We start from the raw sequence: 19199 nt of genomic DNA, 5'->3' as shown, positions 1-19199 counted from the left end.
CTAACCCCAAATTGTAGCCCTTAATTGTGTGGCACATTCAGGAATTCTCAAAATACATGATATCACAGCTTTGTTATATTTCTTTCTTTGGTCCAATTGGGAACTCCAGATTCTCTCCAATGTCTCTGCCACTGTATTTTACATTTGCGCAATTCCTTCCAAGTGCTTACTGTGCGATTCTGTGCTAGGTTATGTTTACAATAATACAACATATATGTATGCCATATCATATTAATTATATATAGGTCGTATTATCAACTATTAATCCTAAGGGGTAGACGAAAGGCTGTGTTTGTGAATGAAGGTGTAGAGGAAAGGCTGTGTTTGTGAATGAAGGTGTAGACAAAAGGCTGTGTTTGTGAATGAGAGTGAAAGTACTGTGCCAAACCAAAAGGTCACAGGAGGGGGTCGGCAACCTGTGGGGTCACATACTGTTGTTCTTTGAGGCATAAACATGAACAGACGGCTGTCTGGAGGACTCCAGGGTGTGAAGGAAGATAACCACCACCTCCACCAACCAACAAAGGATACATCAATACACATGACTTTTTGGTGTCTGGACTATAAGGAGACTGGGTGAGGGAAAGTCAGGAGGTCAGACTTCGTGAACTGACACATACTCTGTTGCGGTCAGGGAAACATAGTCTGGACCCAGAGCTCTGTAACACTGATTATTCTGCGGCTGTTAAATAAATATCTTGAAGCCTGACATCTTCTCCTATTGCCTCATTAAATAACACGCAGGACTGGGGGCTGACACATATTGGCTTTGTACTAGCAGGAGCCCGAGTCCAACATTACCAACAGACCAAGTCACATTACTAATAACTTATTACCCTTTTATACAGTCTATGCTTATTACACCTGAAAAAAAAGTAACTGGATTACTTTACTAAGCACGGGAAGTAACTTACTTTCTGTTACTCAAAAGTCCACATGCGGGACCATTGACCAGCGAGCCAACACCATGGAGCTCTTCACTCCCCATGAAGAGCAACCAAAGAAGCATGTTGACCGCGCAGGTCACAACTTCCGAACTCTACACACGTGATAATCAGAACAAGCCAACGTCTAAAGAATTAACTTAACATAAATAGGTCAAATAACAATTTGTCCTCCTGTTTTGGTTTGATGTCGCCACTTGCAACCATGTCCCGGACAGGTGACCGTTCTCCCAAATATTGACAGGTGCGTTGTTGTAAGCCCTGGCTGCATTAGTCGATTTGCATCCGAGCAAATAAAGAAATGTAATACTGCTAGATCTCTGCAGCCCCTCATCAGGTAGCGTTTAGTTCACCGGATGCGGGTTCCCTACCTGGCTGCGGTCGGTCGGCTCCCTTACAGCTGTTCAGAAGTTAAAGCTGGAGAGTTCTGAGGCATCTTCAGGGGCAGGAAAGGACAAAGGGTAGTTTTTCCCGATACATTTTATTCATTGTTGGCAACTTCTGCCTTAAATTTGCTTTTGTAGTCAAATGCTGAATTCTGCTCCCTGTGGGCCTTTAACAGCTTTTTAAAGCTTAAAAAGATTAAAGATTAAAAAAATGTCCCCTCGGGGATTAATAAAGTAACTACCTAACCTAACTTAACCTAAATTAAACAATGTGAGCAGTTGAGAGGGGGGAGCTCTGTGGTGACATTGCTGCCAGTCAAGAGAGCTTAAGTGTTTTAAAGGAGAAAACAGATAATCCCAAAATACAACATGGAACCAAACCATTGGTATTGGATGTGGACACAGGGCCAGATGATGTAGGACCCACTTGTACTGTAGTGATGACGGTTAACAACGTTGGAAGTAATCAAATTAATGAAAGCAACTAAGACAAAGTGAATCCGGGACTTTTGCTGCCCCTCAGTCATTCTCCACTTTGTAGTCGAGCCGTAGTTGGATTACAATGTGGGCAACATTGGATTACAAAGTACGCCACAAAATTTGACCTGTGTAAATAGGTGTCACCATTTGTAGAAAAAGACGGGTACGCTCAATGTCATCAGGTCATACCGTTAAGCAGCCATAACGAGCACTTCTAACATGGTATGCAGCTACCAAGTTATTAGTTACTCCTGTTTAACAAAATGTCCACTGCAAGAAAAGTCTGTTTTTGTTTGTCCACCAAACACACACACATACACACACACACACAAAATGTTATGATAACACGATTCAGATTCATTATTTATTTTTTAACTTTGTAAATGGTATACATCTGTTCATTACTTGTGCGTTCGTTGCCAATTTTTTGGGACTCATCTAATCTACAGACATATAAACCCAAAAATACAATTGTCATCAAGAAAGGACAGAGCAAAGCACAGCTCATTACTCTCCTGACGAGTTGACGCAAAGCGTCACAGCATTGAAAAGGATAAACGGTCACATCAAGTAGCTTTATTGGTCATATTAAGTGCTGTGGGGAAAAGCTGTTTTCAGCGCTTCGTGTTCTAGCAGACAGTTTACTGAGCAATGCCAATGACTCCACAGGCCAGACGTCCACCGGCATTACCGGTCTTCAGGCTCTCTTCATTTCCTCCTTTTCCCAGGTCATCGGCCTTCTCATGGATCTAATATACAGGACAAATAAAAGGGTTATCATCCACAGCAGTTTCCAGTCAGTCAGTCACTCACTCACACACACACACACACACACCACCTAGGGCCTTCGTCTTAAAGTCAAGATAACTTGAGGGCTAAAACCGGACCTGCCAGGTTTTACAAACTACTTTTACACAAAAAAAAAAAAAAAAGACATGACTTACCACCATTGTTCTGCCAATGATGGAGAAGGGCCCTGTGAGGGTGAGCATCTTGTCAGTGATGTCAATCTTGGCAACATTATCTGCTCCTGCAGTCACATTCCCCAGATCTCCAATGTGTCTGTTAACATTTAAAAAAACGACAACAAAAAACATTCTTGCGTTTAACCCAGCTTTACGGCGAACAAAAATACTTGGGATTTGTTCCTCCAATGTTATGTTACGCAAAGGGGGCACTACTGATACTGCAACATCAACCAATATAAAAGATCTCACCTTTGACTGAAGTATTAGACCAGAAAATTAACTACAAACATTTAGATATTAAAAGTTTGTAATGAATAGACAACTCTCCCACTTGAGAGCTGATCATATCCTCCGTGTCACGTCCACTAAAATTGAATCTGAACTTTGTCTGTGATTTATAAACAGTCACAATAAGCATAATGAAAAATGAAAAAAAAAAAAAAAAAATCAGTCATACTACCTACAAACAGCGTATGGTTGATATTCTTTGTGCAGTCATATATTTTCCAGTGACAGTATTTATTAAGGTCAGTCTTACCTCAAGCAGACAATAATTTACCTCCAGTAAAAGAGTAAAAATTAGTGCACCACATACAAGCACTCAAAGAAACCAAATCAAAGGTCAAACCATCTGTTTCTTAAAAACAAATGTCAGCCAACATATCAAACAGACTGTATGCAAAACTGAGCAAACAAACTCCAAGTTGTTGCTAAACCAGAGTAAATATGACTTCTCTATTCAAACAAACCACTGTTTCTGCAGCCATTTGCAGTAACTGCTATAATGGGCATTGCCACAAACAATGATTTGTTGAACAATATAATAAGTTTCATTTAAGCCGATTTACTTTCTGCAAGTACGCAGCGGTTACCTTAGGTCCGCGTGATGTAATGTCGTCATAAAAAGGGTTTATGCTTGGACTCTGTACAGATATTTGAGTACCTCCAATTTGTTGTACATAGTGGCTGCACAGACAAGTCCTAATGGAGAGCAGCTGTGAAGAAGTCTTTTGTTTTCCACATCTCTACAATTCATCTTTAAAAAAATAAATTTTGGGGAGATTTTCTGGGAGACCGCCCAGAGTTCAGGAACACATCATCCTGAAGACACTGATCTACTGTGTTGAATGTGTCCTCCAAGCTGACTCCATAAATTAATAAGCAGAACAACTACACATCTGCCGGGGAGTATATTCACATCCTTTGACTACTACTCTGCCTCCAGATTGGACTCACCGTTCTTCATCAGTAGGACCGGCGTGTTTCTTGTCGTGCGGATTGAAGTGAGGACCGGCACTGATGCATCCTGGAAAAGAAAAAATATATGTATATACATCTTTAAAAGTAAAATATTTGAGAGTAGGTCAGCTAACACAGGCAAAGCAGTAACGGTCTGCTGAAACCTGATGGATTCACACACACACACACACACACACACACACACTAAGTATTGACAGATGCTCACCATTTGTGTTATCTCCAAAAGCATGGACATGGAAACCATGCCCACCAGGCGCCAGGCCCTTGATTTCTCCCGTCAACTTCACAGGGTCTGATTCACCCTGGCAGATCGGGACAACACAATTTATCAGGAGAACACGGAGACAAAGAAAGAGCTGTCGAAGCCAGGTGGCCAGAAGGACTGGAAGCTACAACAAGAAACCTTCACATCCAATTGCATGCACCATGTGAGACAGACCACTATTTAGAAATGTAAATCCTAGAGCTGTAACCCACATACAAATTTTAAAAAAAAAGGACAATGAAAAGGAGTTTTTGCAACTATACATAAATCTAAAAAAGGGAATGAACATTCTCAAATAACCATAAAAACCAAAATGACTTTACTAACAGACATTATATTTTTTTTGTACAAGATATGCAACAGAACCGTACGAATATGTATTTCCCACAATAATGGCCAGAGCTTCATGATTTATTTGGTCGTGTGGTAGGAACCTCGACTAGTCAAGTCAAACCCCTTTGGCCGTCTTTGGATGGACTCGCCCTTGTTGACACACGGTTGCCCTCATCAACAAGGCCAAATACGAAACGGAGGGAGGGCGGTGACTCAGCATAAACGCAACACAGAGGACTTAGCGATTGCTCAAGTTTTTAACCACCGCCATTAAAAGCGGACCGACCGGTTGTTGTTTTTTTAAGCTCACCGACTCGTTGGTTCTGCAAAACATCAGACTTGACAATTGTGACGTCGGACTTAGTGCAACAGGCGCATCCTTTCAACACCGTGACGCGTTACCGAGTCTCGGGCTGCGGATGTTCAAATGGTGACGATTTTCTGACGAGCCGCTGACTCCGGTCGTTATATCACCCGGACTAATGAACTCCGCGGGTCAACCTTTTACTTTGAATACGACGTGTTGCAGCTCATTACTGCACGTTCAGCTTCACGTGAATGCAGTGAATAAAGTGTGCACGTCTGTCAAGACGGCCACGCGCGAATTTTCGCGGGTTTTGCCGAACTGTTTATGTTTATGTTTATTTATGTCTGAAAGCCCTCGTCATTCATCAACATCTACCTCTCTGGCTCGCTTACGTCACTCTCTGAAAACCGACCGAGAAGTTAGCTAGCTTAGCATTTCGAGCGCTGCGGCTCCCAAGACGATGCGGATGGAGTATCAGTCTTTAAAAACGACTCACTAAATAGTTCTCTCTCAGAAAACGAAGCAGCGCGTCTTACTTACCCCCTGCTCGAAATAAACCGTCCCGCTGGTCTCCCCGGCTCCTTTCAACACGCACACAGCTTTCAGCACCATCTTCGCAGCAGTTTCTCGCAGGACGCTCAAGTTATCGTCGCGTGCTCCGGCAAGCGTCAACCAAGCGTCTCTACGTCACGTGGGCGTGCCGAGTTCAAAGACAGCCAATCAGAGTCCAACGCAATCCAGAAACAGATTTTGATTGGTCACTGGCCATGACGTTGCGCAGCAGCCTGCCAAAGCAGGTGCAAGTCTTCAACCACATTGTCAAACAATGTCCAAAAATATTTCCAACTGCAAAATACTGATTTGTAAAACGGAATTGCAATATAGTTTAAAAATATTACAAAATGTAATGCTGCCACTTTTTATGCCATCACGATCTATCGATATGTATCTGTTTGCGTAACCATTTCTGTAATGTCGAGCTTCGTTGCCTGAAGAAATAGGTAATGCCCCATGTGCAAAGGTGAAGGAAAATGTTTTTTTTTAAATCATAATGTCAGAAGCACAACCCATGATTTACCCCATATTCACACATTTTGCAAATTAGTTAACAAGCTGAGGGGCAGAGCTAAAAATAGGTCTTAACTTATTTTACTATAAATCCAGTCAGCAGGCACAAAGAGCAGGACTAAACGATATGCTGATCAGGTCAGGCTAAATACAAAGCTCATTTAAGGTTGTATTGGATGCAAAACCAGCTATCCCATTAGCTTCCTGTTGTTGAGGTCAAAACTTACACACTAAAACAATCTTCCTTGTTTCACCCACCTTTAGTTATGCGTGGGTTTTATCACGGAATATAATTTGAACAAGAAAAAGACTTTGGTACAAAAATAGTTTATTAAAAACAATTTCCTATGGCTGAAATATTGAAGATTTATTATCCATGTCTTGTGTATTTTTTAACAAACAAACATCTTTCCAATTTTCAAACCACTAGGAGTTAAAAACGTTAAAGCAAAGGGCCTCTGTCGTTCCTTCCAAGTCAATTTGTTTCTCTCAAAAAACAAATCACAGATTATTAACATCAATTACCATGACACCTTTAGAATTGTCAGTGATACAAGCATATTTACAGCAGTGTCCTAAGCAATACTCTTCATCACTTTAGTTTTACTCTCGCTGGCCCAGAGGGAAATTATTCTTGGCATGAGTTGCACTCAGTGAATCTGGGCTTCAGAGTTTAACAAATACAACGTGTCTTCAGTGAAACAGATGCCAAGATTGATAGGATTAAAAAAAAAAGAAAAGAAAAAGGGACATCAGCTACAGTTACATTTGTATTCGCATGTGGCCAAAACAAATTTATATCCGAGTTCGACTGACGTACAAAATTAATGGAAAACGCCAAACATATTTGTCATTTGTCTGATCCAAGAGATTTCCCCAACTTCCTTCCATACACAGGGAAAAGACCACCACGAACAGAAAGCTAATCAAATATGCTTACAAACTTGATGTTTGCACTTGTGTTTGATTTTCCTGTTAAATCTACTAAAACTTCTACTTTATTTCATTGGAAAAAAAAAACCCATCATACACATTTAGGCAAGGGTGTGAAAATTCAGACCGCAAAAACAATCCTTAAGCATCCTCAAATTTCCATTGAAATTTTACTTTAGTATGACATTTATGACGAAAGGTGTTAGTTTAAAAAAAACAAAAATAAAAAAAAACTGACAGCCGATATATTGAAACAGAATCCAAGATAAAAAATAAACTTTATCACAGAAACATATTTTGCTTTTTGAACAGCTGTTTCTCATTAGGGTAGAAGTATCTCTTAAACAGATCATTATTTTATTTTGTTTTTCACATTTAGATCACTCCATCAAAACCCAATTACATAACATCAAATTTCTTCCTGGATATTCCAAGTTTGATGGACTCAAGACAACTTTTTCACCTTTTTGCTTTTCATTCTGAACTGTTTGCATGTTTTTTGTAATCTGAAATGTTTCTTGGCCCATAAGTCAATGTCAAAGTTATGATCTTGAAGATTTTCATTTAAACAAAAATCCGTTGAGTCACTATCAATGGCTGAGTGTGTTAACACAATGGTGAGTGAGCCTGCGGCCCACTGATGAAAGCCCTTGCATTTGCAGTATTACGAGCTGACTAAGCTGGGTGTCTGTGCTGACATTCTCGGGAAAACAAATCACGAGTCTTGCAGAGCTGGTGATGTAGTGGTTGTTCAGTCAGAGAGGGTGGGCGGAGCTATCGCAACAGCTCTCAAATAACTGATGTCACACAGGTGACACTGTTTGGATCTCTAAGAAGTGAAGTCCAGAAACACAGCTACGAGTTCTTGGTTTGACCCTAAACAATTGTTTGTGTTAGCTGATATTTCTGTAACCAAACAATATCAGTTGATGCACACAAGAATTTAAAGATTTTGATCACCACTTTGCGACATGATCATAGAATGTGAAGCATTCCTGATTTTGTGAAAATATTAGAATTAGTTACTTTTGTGTGTTCAATTGCTGTCATCAGTAGAACATTAGTTAGATTCAGAGATTTTGTAAGAATAAACACAGATTGTGAGGACTCCTATGTTGTTTTAGAAGTCACAGCACAAGTGGAAAATGTTCTTTTTTTGAAACTTAAATAAAACCATGTATTAGGAGTGCATTTTTTTAGGGACACTGAGTATTGGACTGTAAAGGTGGACGTCTTCAGTTATAGCACCGAGTATGGAGACAATGCTCGTCTTCGTTCTGCCTGATGTGGTTTAAAGGGTGAAAAGTAAGGACGTAATCAAAAGGAGAGCTCAACAATCTGTGTGAGCAAAGTACCAGGCCGGATTTTTTTTTTTGGTATAATTTACCAATATCCATGAAGTCCCCCATTTATACTAGTTTTAAATGTTGTTGTTTTTTTTTTTTATCACAAGACCTTTTTTATTCAAATGCCTGCAAGGAACTTGATTTGATTTTAAGGCCACCACAGTCCTTTTCAAAACTGTGCCCTCAGAGTTGTGACATTTCAATGAGGAGTCGATACAAAACACAAGATGATTAAGAAAAAATAACAGCACCTCCATTCCTACAGAGTTACTTGAGACGATATTCAGTGTTTGACATGACATTTTGGCAAATTTAAAAACACTTTTCTAAAAGAATAAATTTACATCAATGAGAAGTTCCTGCTATCCCATACATGAGGGTGAAGTAAAAATAAGTCTGTGTCATAGAAATGATTTTTCTTCTGTCTCCAAACCAACTAGAGCCAAAACAAATAAACTGGACAGAGCTAAGTTAACATGCAAACACTCTGTTCATTCTTACAACTTCCAGGCAGCAAAACAAATTTCAGTTAACAGCCAATTTTTAACTACAGCCATTTTTTTCAAACTTATTGTAATGTATTTTGAGACACAGACTTAAGACCAAATTGTATCATAACCTATGAAGCCTGAAAACATCCATTTTCATGTGTTTGACAACATGTGTGGGAGTCCTGTTTGTTTTCAAGACATGCGCTGCGGCCCAGAAACGGTCAATTAGTGACTGACAAACTGTGACTAGTAAGGATTTCTCTGCCAAGAGCTGAAACTGACTATCATGGTGGAAACAGCCTCTTTTCTTTTTTTTTTTTTAATCTTTCAGTGGTTCGCAGCAGTGTCTGGCTGAAGGCCCAGTCTATGATGCTGCTTCCTGTTTTGCTTCTGTGGGCTCACTTTGAGCTGAAGGTAAGGGCTCAGAGGACACCAGATCTCCTGCAGCACTAGTTACCTCTGGGGGCGGAGCTAAAAGTTCCGATTCTGCCTTCTCTTGAGAAGCATCCACACCCAGCTCTTTACTGATTTCCTTAGCAACCACAGGAGTCACACGAGGTGGCTCTGTGCTGTTAGAGGTCCGAAATCTGTCCATGCTTTCCAGTTCAGCCAATCGATCATCCCTGTCCCACCGTGTGGTCCTCTCCCGCCGTTCTCGCCTCGGCCTGTCCACTTTTCCTTCAGCTCCCCTGCCTCTTTCTCGACTCCCTCCTTCTCCCCTTCCTCTCTCGCCTCCTTCCCCCCTCCCTCGCTCCCTGTCCCCGTCGTCACCCCTCCCTCGATCCCGGTCGCTATCGAGGCTGCTTCGCCTCTCCCTCCAGTCCCGTCTATCTCTGTCTCTGTCCCGATCGCGGTCTCGGTCGCGATCTCTGTCTCTCTCCCATCCAACCCCGCGGTGATCGCCTCCATCTTCCTGCCAGCCTCCGAGCCTGTCCCTACCATCCATTTTATCGCCGGCCCCTACCCTCCCTCCATCGCCAAATGGACGCCTTCCACCTCCAAAACCTCGGTCCCTCTCTCTATCCCTGTCTCGATCCCAGTCTCTGTCCCTCTCTAGCTCTCTGTCCCTGAAGCCAGGCCTGTCTCCCCTGAATGGTCTGCCTTCCATTTCTTCTGGCCCCTCCAGCCCACGAGGAACCCCTGGTCTTATGAAAGGAGGAGGAGGAGGAGGAGGACCTTGAGGAGGGGGACCTTGAGGGAGAGGACCATGCCCATGAGGGAAAGGAGCCCTCATATTGGGTGGTGGGGGCATCCCAAAACCTCCTTTAGGGGGCTCATGGTGTAGCATTTGTGGGTGTGGCCCCCTGGGTATCATCTGTGGGGGCAAAGGGGGCATGCTGGGGTGAGGTGGCCTTGGCCCATGAGGTGGAGGGAAGCGCTGCAGGTGTGGTAGCGGGGGAACCGGAGGGCGCTGGAGTGGGATTATACCAGGACGTGCCCCCAGCAGACCACCAGAGGGGGGCTGGATGTTTCCAGGATGCCCACCTGGAAGAGCGCCTGGAGGACCACCTGGAAGGGCAAGTGGAGGCCCACGTGGAGGTACACCTACCTGGTTACCTGATGGAGAAACGATACAAAATACATCTTTAATTTTACCTCAATTTTTATAACAAAAAAAAAAAACATCAACATAAAATCATCATTTAAATTTCTACTATCAACTGCAGTCACTGTTCAGTACTCTACTATATCTATTTAACATTTTACCCAGAACCTCTAAAGATTTATTGGTGGCCTTGGTGGCTCCAGTTTTAATAGCCAAACTCCACTAACTGTTTTTACAGTGGGTTGGCAGAATGAGAAACAAATCCCTGACTGGTGAAAAGTCAGTAGAGTAAAACAGACTGACCCATAACTCCCATCTGGTTGTTAAAGATGTTGGGACCCTCAAGGACCTCGTCACTTTTCCTGTTGCCCAGACCTGCTGGGTCCAGAGGGGGGTCCTCAACTCCACCTTTGGAAGGAGGTGGGGGACCAAGTGGCATAGCACCTGGAGGAGGAAAACCTGGGAGAGGAGGGGGTGAAATGTGTTAGCGGTGTTTCACAACAATTTGTTAAAAAAAAAAAACATGTAGGTCCTTTTGTGTTTGTTGGGTTCAGATTGTATGGCCTCAAGCTATCAGCGGTGCTATCGACAAGACCAATACAAACCTTGGGTTGAAAAGAGTCAGCTGATCAGAAGAGACGCTCATTGATGTCAATTCACCTCAATTCACGGACACAAAAGGCCTGTTGTTGGTAGAGTGCCAGCATAATCACCCAATGAACGAAAAAAATCACGCAGCTTCATCTTTACACCTACAAAACCTACAATCATCACCAGTGTATAATTTTGACCAAATGATCTGAACTGCAGGTGTGAAATCCATCAAAAATATCTGTGTGTAATACTGAGAAAAACATAAATCAACATGAGATACCGTGTAAGAGAGAGACTGAATGAAAGCCAGGTGACAGCTCTAGGAATTGCTACCTGGAGGCATCTGCATGGGATTGAAGCCAGGTCTGATGAAAGGAGGAGGGGGGACACCTGGAGGGAAGGAAGGCGGAGGCATGCCTATGGGGCCGGGAAAGACGGGCGGCTGGAGAGAACCAACACCAACCAATGGCTGCGGCATTGGAGGAACCTGAGGAGATTCATACAAATGTATTGTAGATGTTATAAGAGAACTTTTTTTTTTTTTTTTCAATATCTCTATCAATCAGGTGGCACGCCAGCTTGTCATGATTTGCATTAAAAGACAGTATTCAGTCAGGCATTTATTCATTCAAACAAGTTTCAGAATTTCATTTATCTACATTTTCTTTCATAACGGTAATAAATCAACACGTATCTCATTTTAAGAGATTAAAATACAGGTAACATCTGTGCTGAGCTGTGGTTTACCAGTGCAGGAGGAGCAGCTGCAGGTACTACAGGTAAGACTTGTGTCTCCTCAAGCTGCTGTTGCTCCGAACGGCCGTTGTGGGTGAGTTCATCTGAGTGATCAAGAGTCTTCCTCATTCCACTCCACTCTGGAAAGGACAATAAAAGCTTATTTCAAGATAATAAAGTGGAGGCAGGGTATCTAAATTCAACATTTGGTTTGTGAGACTGGTTATAAAGACATATAAAGTGCAAGAAAATATTGCTCTGTGTGTGACTGACTGGACGTCACGCAAGTATATTTTTGTATTTGTTACCTGGTGATAAGGTGTCGACATCCAATACTCCTCCTTCTTTCAGCTCCTCCAACTGGTCCTCTCTGATTTTAGACCAAGGTACATAGGTGACACCTAGCTCCACATCCCAGTACTGTTTAAACTCAGCCTTTATGCCCTTGTTCAAAGCCCAAGCAATCTGGCAAGAAAAAAAAAATCTCTTCATTTAATCATAACATTATTAGTTTTGCCTTTTGTTTGATAGCATTTTGTTTAGTGCATTACTGAGCAGCAATCGGAGTTGCTCCCTCACCTTGATGGCTTTCTGGTTGACTTTGGACGATCCCCTACTGAGCTTCTGTAGAGCCCTGAAGGCATCTTGCCGATGTATCATAACTATATACGCGCAGCCACGTGGAGGGATCATCTGAACAAGAGAGGAGGACAAACAGACAAGTGAGGAAATAATAAATAAAAGGGTTGTAATTTCTATTCAATCAATTCTGCAGTTAATATGAGTGATTTGAAAAAGTTTGGTCTCAAAAGTTAATATTTATAATCAGTATTTTACTAACAAACAACATACCAAAAAACAAAGCCTGTGAACTTGCCTATGCAATAATATACATGTAAAATAGTGACTGAAAGACACAGAAAATCTTTGGATGACAAATTTGTTACAGGATGAGGTCATAGTTGGATCAATGGAGCTGATCAATGCAAGTTCACTTACATTGATGGAGTCTATCTGCCCAAACTCCTCCAGTAAACAGGCGACATCCTGCTGTTGTGTTCTCTTGTCCAACTGGCCCACCCACAGAGTTGTACTGCAAACTAAAAAAAAAATAACACGACCAAGAACTTAGAAATTAAAAAAATATTTCAACATATACATCAAATTTAAAGGGTGGAAAACTTATTTGAAAAACTATGTGATGTCATTGAAAGACAATAATCTTATGAAACTACTGGGGGGAAAAAAAAAAAAAAAACATATTGTGTACACCTGACCGATCATTTCAATCTTTCAAGTCTATATGCTTAAATAAAAGTAACCATAAATAGATTTTGACTCACTGCTTAGTGTCTCGTTCTTGGGTGGCGGGAGGCCTTTCTGCCGCCGTTCCCTCTCTTTCTCTCTCTCCCTGCGCTCCTGCGAGCGAGAGCGAGGAGAGTGGTGACGCCGGTCTCTGGAGCGGGAGCGCGATCGCCTGTGCCTGGATCGTCGTGTACGGGAATTCGACCGTGACCTCCTCCGCTTTGGAGATCTAAGGGGGGGGGGGGGGAATGAAGAAATACGCATTGCAACGCAGATGAAAGTTATCAGAAACGGCACCCTTAGCAGATGACCTGCGTACAGCAAAATAAATGGAAAAGAAGAAATTATAGTGCGGCGAAGGAAGTTCGAGATGCCTACCTGGAGCCTGAGTGTGACCTTCGACCGTGTCTTCCATCCCTCGTAGATGACTGGTCCATATCCATTGGCAAATCCTGATAGGATATGAACAAGACATATTATGATATGTTGCAAGCTATTACACCAACAGCATGACATCTTTGATTATAACGAGCCATTTTATGTGATCATAAATCAGAGATGTTTGGCATCAGAATTCCATTTTTATTACAAAAATAAAATAACACGTGTTTTTTATATTTACTTTACTCGATTTTCTCTAAAAACTTGCATGTTTCTACTAGTTTTTGTTTTTTTTATTATTATTCCCTTTCTATTACTGTAAAGTCTACCTGTTGTTGCTGGACTGCATTGTGGGGAGGGAACACCCCTGGGAAGCCTGGAGGCACAGCAGAACCAGGGAGGGGGTGGCCTGACAGGACATGGCCCATAGGCGGCATCGAGACTGGGAAGCTTTGTCCGGGCGGTAGACCGCAGACCTGGAGCTGACCATTAGGAGGGAGAGGAACCTGAGAACGACACCTGTAATTAATATGTTGCACGTACAAAAGGACTCAGAAACAGACATATCTATTTACCTTTGACAGAAAGAAAAAATACTGCACGACATACCGTATGCAATATGTATTATGTGACCTGATCATAGCAACACAAGCTACAATGCCTGTGAAGGGAAATTCAATTTGACAGCATTTTAAACAAATTTTACAGAAGTTTTTATTATATTAATAAATAAAATTTAAAAAAAAAAAAACAAGATCAGAGTCCAATAGCGGCACTTGTAAGGAAAGATGAGTTCTTCTACAACTAAAAGTTGAGTTCTTACCTGTTGTAAGAGGTCTTGCGACATGTTAATCATCTGCGGTTTAAAGTGCTCCATGTGCTGTGGGAAGGCTGAAGGCTGCTGCATACTGTGACAACAAAAATACACTGTCAGCATCACAGCTTTGATTTCATTTCTAAAAATCAATCACAGCTTCCCACTTCTTGGCATCCCAGACATTCTGGACTGTATGTAATAAATCAGGGGCTTACAAGGAGGGCTGCGAGAAGGCTTCATCCTTCTTCATTTCTTCTCCAACTTCTGGTTCATCATCATAGTCAAAACGGTCCAACAATTTCTGAGAAAGAAAAATAATGAATTGAAGAACACACAAATAAGGACATTTTTTTTAACATGGCAGAGCATGTTACAGTCTGTTCACTGTCATATGCTCCAAGCACTGAGCTATAAAATGTTTAAACAGTGCCTGATGTCTGCCATATTCCAAAGAGTTCATACAAAAATGCACCGTCACCTTGTCAAAGGCTGCTTTCTGCTGAGGGGTTTGGGTCGGCTGGGAGGGCGGGGGAGGCTGTGGGATCACCATGCCCAGTCCGGTGGGGATGTTTTGGACCTGTGTTTGAATAGCATGGAGAGGAGGCTGGGTGTTGGTCTCAGGCTTCACTGGCTGCTGCTGAAAGTTCTGGAGCATCTGCTGAAGCTAAACGCCAGCGACGGAGAGGGTGAGAGAAGAGTTTGTGGTGAAGGTCTGAGAGACGTGCAAGCACTGACCACAATACAGGAAAGTGAATGAGGTCAAAGCTAATGCCAGTCTGCTTTAGGGCAAACCCACCTGCTGACCCTGTGAGGACTGGAAGAGCTGTGCCACAGCTGCAAAGGCATCCGAGTTGTGCAGCTGAGACGCAGATGTCATGGTGGAGTTTGCCGTTACTACAGTAACCGGCTCTTTGGCTGGAGGTGGAGTTGAACCTGGGTGAAAAGACACAGCATGAACACGTGTGCGCACCTTTCAAATGTCAGCATCATCCACTAATGCATCAGCAATATTACATTGTTTCATGAAATATACATTAAAAACACATACAAATCGCTCTATAAATAACTCTCACCGGTGAATGCCAACAACTTGTTTAAAAACTAGGATTATTCACTTTGTTAGGATAAAAAAAAATTTAAAAAAGTTGAGCTGAGGAGGTTAAATGACACAATATCTTAACAAAATTTAATATGTATTGAAAAAAACAATATCATGGCTGTGCAGTATTCTCCCTTTAACTTACCTGGCTCGTCTGTGCCTGCGTAGGGTGCAGCACCACTGCTAGAGCCAGCTGCCATGTCCAAGAGAGGCTGAATAACCTCAATCTTGAACACCCCGTTCTTCTGCCACAGGTTCAACACTCGCACGATCTTACTCTACAAAGGAAAATAAGGAAACAAGGATTCAGGTGAGAACATTCATCATTAGAAATGGGAAAATCAGGAACAATATTTGAGATAATGTGCATCCCAAATACATTTTTACCAGTTCTTTGTGCGCTTACCCTGTCCTCCACTGGGCAAAGGCAGAGGTTCTCAAAAGTTCCTGTGATGTTTTTGGTGAACCTTGGACCAAACACGTCCTTGTCTGATCCAAACTGGTGTCTGGACTGCCTAACAATGGAATCCACTACATACAAGCCGGCTACCTTATACTCAGGCTTACACTGGAGGAGGAGGGAGGAGAAGAAGAAGAAGAAGAAGAAGAAGAAGAAGAAGAAGAAGAAGAAAATAGATTTGGGTTTATTCACGTTTGTTGAGGACAAACTGGTTCACGACTGAATTCAGACAGGTTCAGCTCACCTTTTTGATAAACTTTTCCACAATCTGGACCACATGTTTGTAGAGCTGAGGAAGGAGAGAACCAAGTGAGCATGTTAGCATCTAGATAATGGCTCAAAATATACAGAAATGAATACACTCTGAATGAAGAAAGGCCAAACTTATTCTTACTTTCATAGCTTTGATGGCTGATTTGGTGATGGAGATCATCTTTGCCCGGGATATTGGGGGCTTGGAGTCCATCAAAGAGAATAACTAAACAGGGCAGATAAAGATGGGCGAGATAGAGAGTCATGACACGGGAGGAAAAAAGTAAACCGGGCACTGCCAGAGGCCTTTCAGAGTTGATCTTCGTATTTTGCTTTTGCTCTCACAACCCTCATGTCGTCTCGTGGCAACAAGTGGTGGAACAAAAGTTGATGTTATGAACTGTAACTGCAGGGGAGGCTGTAGCTCAGTCGGTAGAGTGGGTTGCACACTAATGCCTAAGTGTCCTTGAGCAAGACGCTGAACCCCAAGTTGCTCCCAATGGTGTACCATCGGTGTGTTGTAAGTCGCTTTGGATAAAAGCGTCAGCTAAATGAAATGTAATGTAAGCAGCGAATATCGTGGTTTTTACAAGCAAATCCAAATTTAACCAATAATTGATGGTGATGAGTTTTTGTTTTATTAGCCTTTCATCAACCAATCTTTTACCGATTGCTTCTTCTGATGATCTGACTGTGATTGGTCGTTTGTACTGACATCGTTTTTGCCCGTCTTGCCTGGGATTGAAAGCGCTGGTATGGCAGTGAAGTGTGCCGTCACCATTTTCATTTTACAGCCATAATCCCTGTAGATGTGCACAAACCTTATGTCTCTGGGGAGATGCTATCGGTGTTGGAAATTTAAGGGGCAACTTTTGCACACATTGACTTAAAAAATGTGAGTATTTACAAAAGTTTGGGGGCACTTTTTTTTAAAACAGTGGCCTAAATAGTGCATAAAAAGATGCGCTTTAAAAAAAAAAAAAAAAAAATGTATGTGAAATGAGCCCAGATTAAAATACATACAGTAATTACCAAGTTGTGCCAACAGGGGTAAATAAGACAAAGTAAAGTGTGCAATCATCATGATGTGTGTAGACTACATCAGTATGTGTGAGAGAAAGCAAGAGACAATTCGAACCATTTACACTTCTACTTTGCTCTCAATAGACTTCTTATATGGATTATGCGTTAAGTTAAGAGAAATTGAAAACTGTATCACTGCAGGTGTAGGATTACAATAATGTAACAAGAGTTACATACACATGCGGTGTAATGTTTATGCGAGTGCGCTTCAAACGGATCTCGCAATGAAATGAAATGAATAAAACGATGGCTTAATAAAAGGTTTTCTCTGGTTTCCAGAGGGTGTAGGTGCTGTCCCAGTGGCGGGGTGTGGTCGGCGGTTATCTATCAATGTAGTTTTGGATCATTTTTATTGCACTGTAAATTTCAAAAACGCGGCCGCCTGCGATAAAAGAAGTAAATCACCAAATAAACAAAACAAAAAAAGCTTAAAGTGAGGCTGTAGCGGATGTTATAAAAGGTAAGGGGGGAAATCCTGATTTAATGTAGGATCGGGATACTGGCCAAAACCTGTAAATACAAAACATTTTTAACAATCTTGGGGGGGGAGGGGGAGGGGGGGGATTTCTTTCCCCCTCAAAGACAAGTTTTTAAATTCACGTTTTGCCTTTTGTCCCTTTCTATTTCCTACGCTTCAGTCTGAATAAGTCGAGGTGACACACAGCACAGCACTCACTCACATGAGTAGACGAGATGCAGCCTCGTTGAGAGCAGCTGAGGCAAATAACATGCTGAGAGAAAGTCATCCTCCAACAGCACGTTTGGTCTTCTCGTGTTTACTATCAGCACGGTGTATATAAGTGGACTAGTGGCGTCTACGTGATTTGCAACAACAACAACAACAACAACAAAATACTTTCTCTACTTGTATCGGTCAGAAACAAGTATTAAATGTACCAGATGTGTTTTCGGGGGCATCATAAACAGGTCACAGCCTCACAGACCTTTGCAGGAAACTTGCCCCCCCCCCCCCACCACCCCCCTCCCCACTTGACGTCTTCTCAACAAGCGCTGGTTGTGCATTATTACGAAGCAAAACATTTAGTTTGTAGGCTCGTAGTGTGACGGTAACAGCGGGACAGGGGGGGGGGGGGGTTGTGTTGTGTGTTTTGCTCATGGGGTTGCCAGTAGCATCGGAGCTAACACCAGTGTCAGCAACCATTAACCCACGAGCTAACGTAACGGCGGATGTGGGAACCGCTGTTAGCCTGCTGGACGGCAGGAAAATCCCGCCTTTTCTTGACTGTAACATTAGTTTGGCTGCAGGTTAAGCACGTAAAACAAAAACAAAAAAACCAACTCGGTTCTCCTTTAAGCCCCTGTAGGATGTCCAGCTAGCACGCCGAGCAGGCCCGCGGGTCCGACCTGCTCAGCGCAGCAGCACCGTGACCAGCACCGCCGGTCTCAGCGAGCCCTGAAGGGGACTTACCTCGTGGTTGAAGGCGTTGACGGCATCCATGATTGCCAGACGCTCCGAGCTTTTCCCCTAAAATCCCGGTTCTCCACTTGCGGCGGTGTTTATTCGCGGAGAGGTCGGTACAACATGTCCGCTCCCGGTAGCTAACGCCAGCTCGCTTCGCATTGGTAGCTTTCGGGTCGGCGGGCAAAGCATGATGGGATTCGGTGATGTCATTCTGGGTCGTGTCCACTGGGTGGCGCTGCGGAGCGGGAATTGTTGTCAGTACGTGGACAGGGCACGCACGGTGCCCAAAGAGTGCCGTTTTAGATACGCACGATATAAATCACCTACCAAAGTTTGTTTTGATTATTCTCTGCATGTTGCACTCACCCAGTCGTCTTTAAGTGCAGTGTACACACAGTAGAGCACAAATGGAAAAGGGGAAACCACGGGTTACACCGGGGTAAGAGGGTGAAACAGGGTAAGACGCCGAGAAACCCCCGTGTAATTCCCCGGCCGACCACGAGATAGAGCCAATTTTCACGTACACCAGCATCTAACGCAATAAAATAATACTTATTTAACTGTAACAGATAGAATAAAATCAATCTAAAAGGCAAAACTGCCTGATTTATATTAGTCTGCTAGTGCTTTTAATACTTTTCGCTTGTGTAGGCTAAGCGTCCCTGGTGATGTGACAAACTAGCCTATGCACACGTGGGACTGTGTGTGTGTGTGTGTGTGTGT

At 42.6% G+C, this 19199-nt stretch overlaps 2 protein-coding genes across 3 annotated transcripts; both read right to left on the bottom strand.

Annotated features, from left to right (window-relative positions):
* Nucleotides 1–2160: 2160 nt before the first annotated feature.
* Nucleotides 2161–5606, bottom strand: sod1 (superoxide dismutase 1, soluble). Of its 2 annotated transcripts, none has more exons than XM_069146327.1 (5): nucleotides 5484–5606; nucleotides 4244–4340; nucleotides 4015–4084; nucleotides 2755–2872; nucleotides 2161–2559 (listed from the first exon to the last, which is right to left on the bottom strand). In XM_069146327.1, exons 1-5 carry the CDS (start codon nucleotides 5553–5555, stop codon nucleotides 2452–2454), a joined length of 465 nt encoding a protein of 154 aa, XP_069002428.1. In that variant the 5' UTR covers nucleotides 5556–5606; the 3' UTR covers nucleotides 2161–2451. The 2 variants fall into 2 exon arrangements, with proteins under 2 accessions (XP_069002428.1, XP_069002429.1); XM_069146328.1 differs by lacking the exon at nucleotides 5484–5606 and adding an exon at nucleotides 4947–4985.
* Nucleotides 5607–6322: 716 nt separating this feature from the next.
* Nucleotides 6323–18648, bottom strand: scaf4a (SR-related CTD-associated factor 4a). The gene is made up of 19 exons (XM_069146325.1): nucleotides 18483–18648; nucleotides 16113–16196; nucleotides 15963–16007; nucleotides 15665–15826; nucleotides 15404–15536; nucleotides 14956–15092; nucleotides 14638–14823; nucleotides 14375–14460; nucleotides 14166–14250; nucleotides 13672–13848; nucleotides 13340–13413; nucleotides 13000–13190; nucleotides 12656–12756; nucleotides 12236–12349; nucleotides 11965–12121; nucleotides 11669–11796; nucleotides 11255–11408; nucleotides 10631–10786; nucleotides 6323–10338 (listed from the first exon to the last, which is right to left on the bottom strand). Exons 1-19 carry the CDS (start codon nucleotides 18510–18512, stop codon nucleotides 9146–9148), a joined length of 3393 nt encoding a protein of 1130 aa, XP_069002426.1. The 5' UTR covers nucleotides 18513–18648; the 3' UTR covers nucleotides 6323–9145.
* Between the last annotated feature and the right edge of the window lie 551 nt (nucleotides 18649–19199).

This window comes from Embiotoca jacksoni, unplaced genomic scaffold (genome assembly GCF_022577435.1).
Source record: "Embiotoca jacksoni isolate LCO1_2020_lvr unplaced genomic scaffold, fEmbJac1.0.p SCAF_13, whole genome shotgun sequence".
Taxonomy (NCBI): domain Eukaryota; kingdom Metazoa; phylum Chordata; class Actinopteri; family Embiotocidae; genus Embiotoca; species Embiotoca jacksoni.
This window is presented reverse-complemented; position numbering and strand designations above follow the sequence as displayed.

What these genes read in the sequence shown, in the direction of transcription:
- scaf4a (XM_069146325.1), bottom strand. Translation starts at nt 18,512, where the DNA reads ATGGATGCCGTCAACGCCTTCAACCACGAG. An exon ending in GCCTTCTCGCAGCCCTCCTT is followed by an intron (nt 14,251 to 14,374) that starts GTAAGCCCCTGA and finishes TTGTTGTCACAG; the next exon opens with TATGCAGCAGCCTTCAGCCT. An exon ending in TCCCATGCAGATGCCTCCAG is followed by an intron (nt 10,787 to 11,254) that starts GTAGCAATTCCT and finishes CTCCTCTCCCAG; the next exon opens with GTTTTCCTCCTCCAGGTGCT.
- sod1 (XM_069146327.1), bottom strand. Translation starts at nt 5,555, where the DNA reads ATGGTGCTGAAAGCTGTGTGCGTGTTGAAAGGAGCCGGGGAGACCAGC. An exon ending in TTTTGGAGATAACACAAATG is followed by an intron (nt 4,085 to 4,243) that starts GTGAGCATCTGT and finishes TTTCTTTTCCAG; the next exon opens with GATGCATCAGTGCCGGTCCT. An exon ending in TCATTGGCAGAACAATGGTG is followed by an intron (nt 2,560 to 2,754) that starts GTAAGTCATGTC and finishes CCTGTATATTAG; the next exon opens with ATCCATGAGAAGGCCGATGA.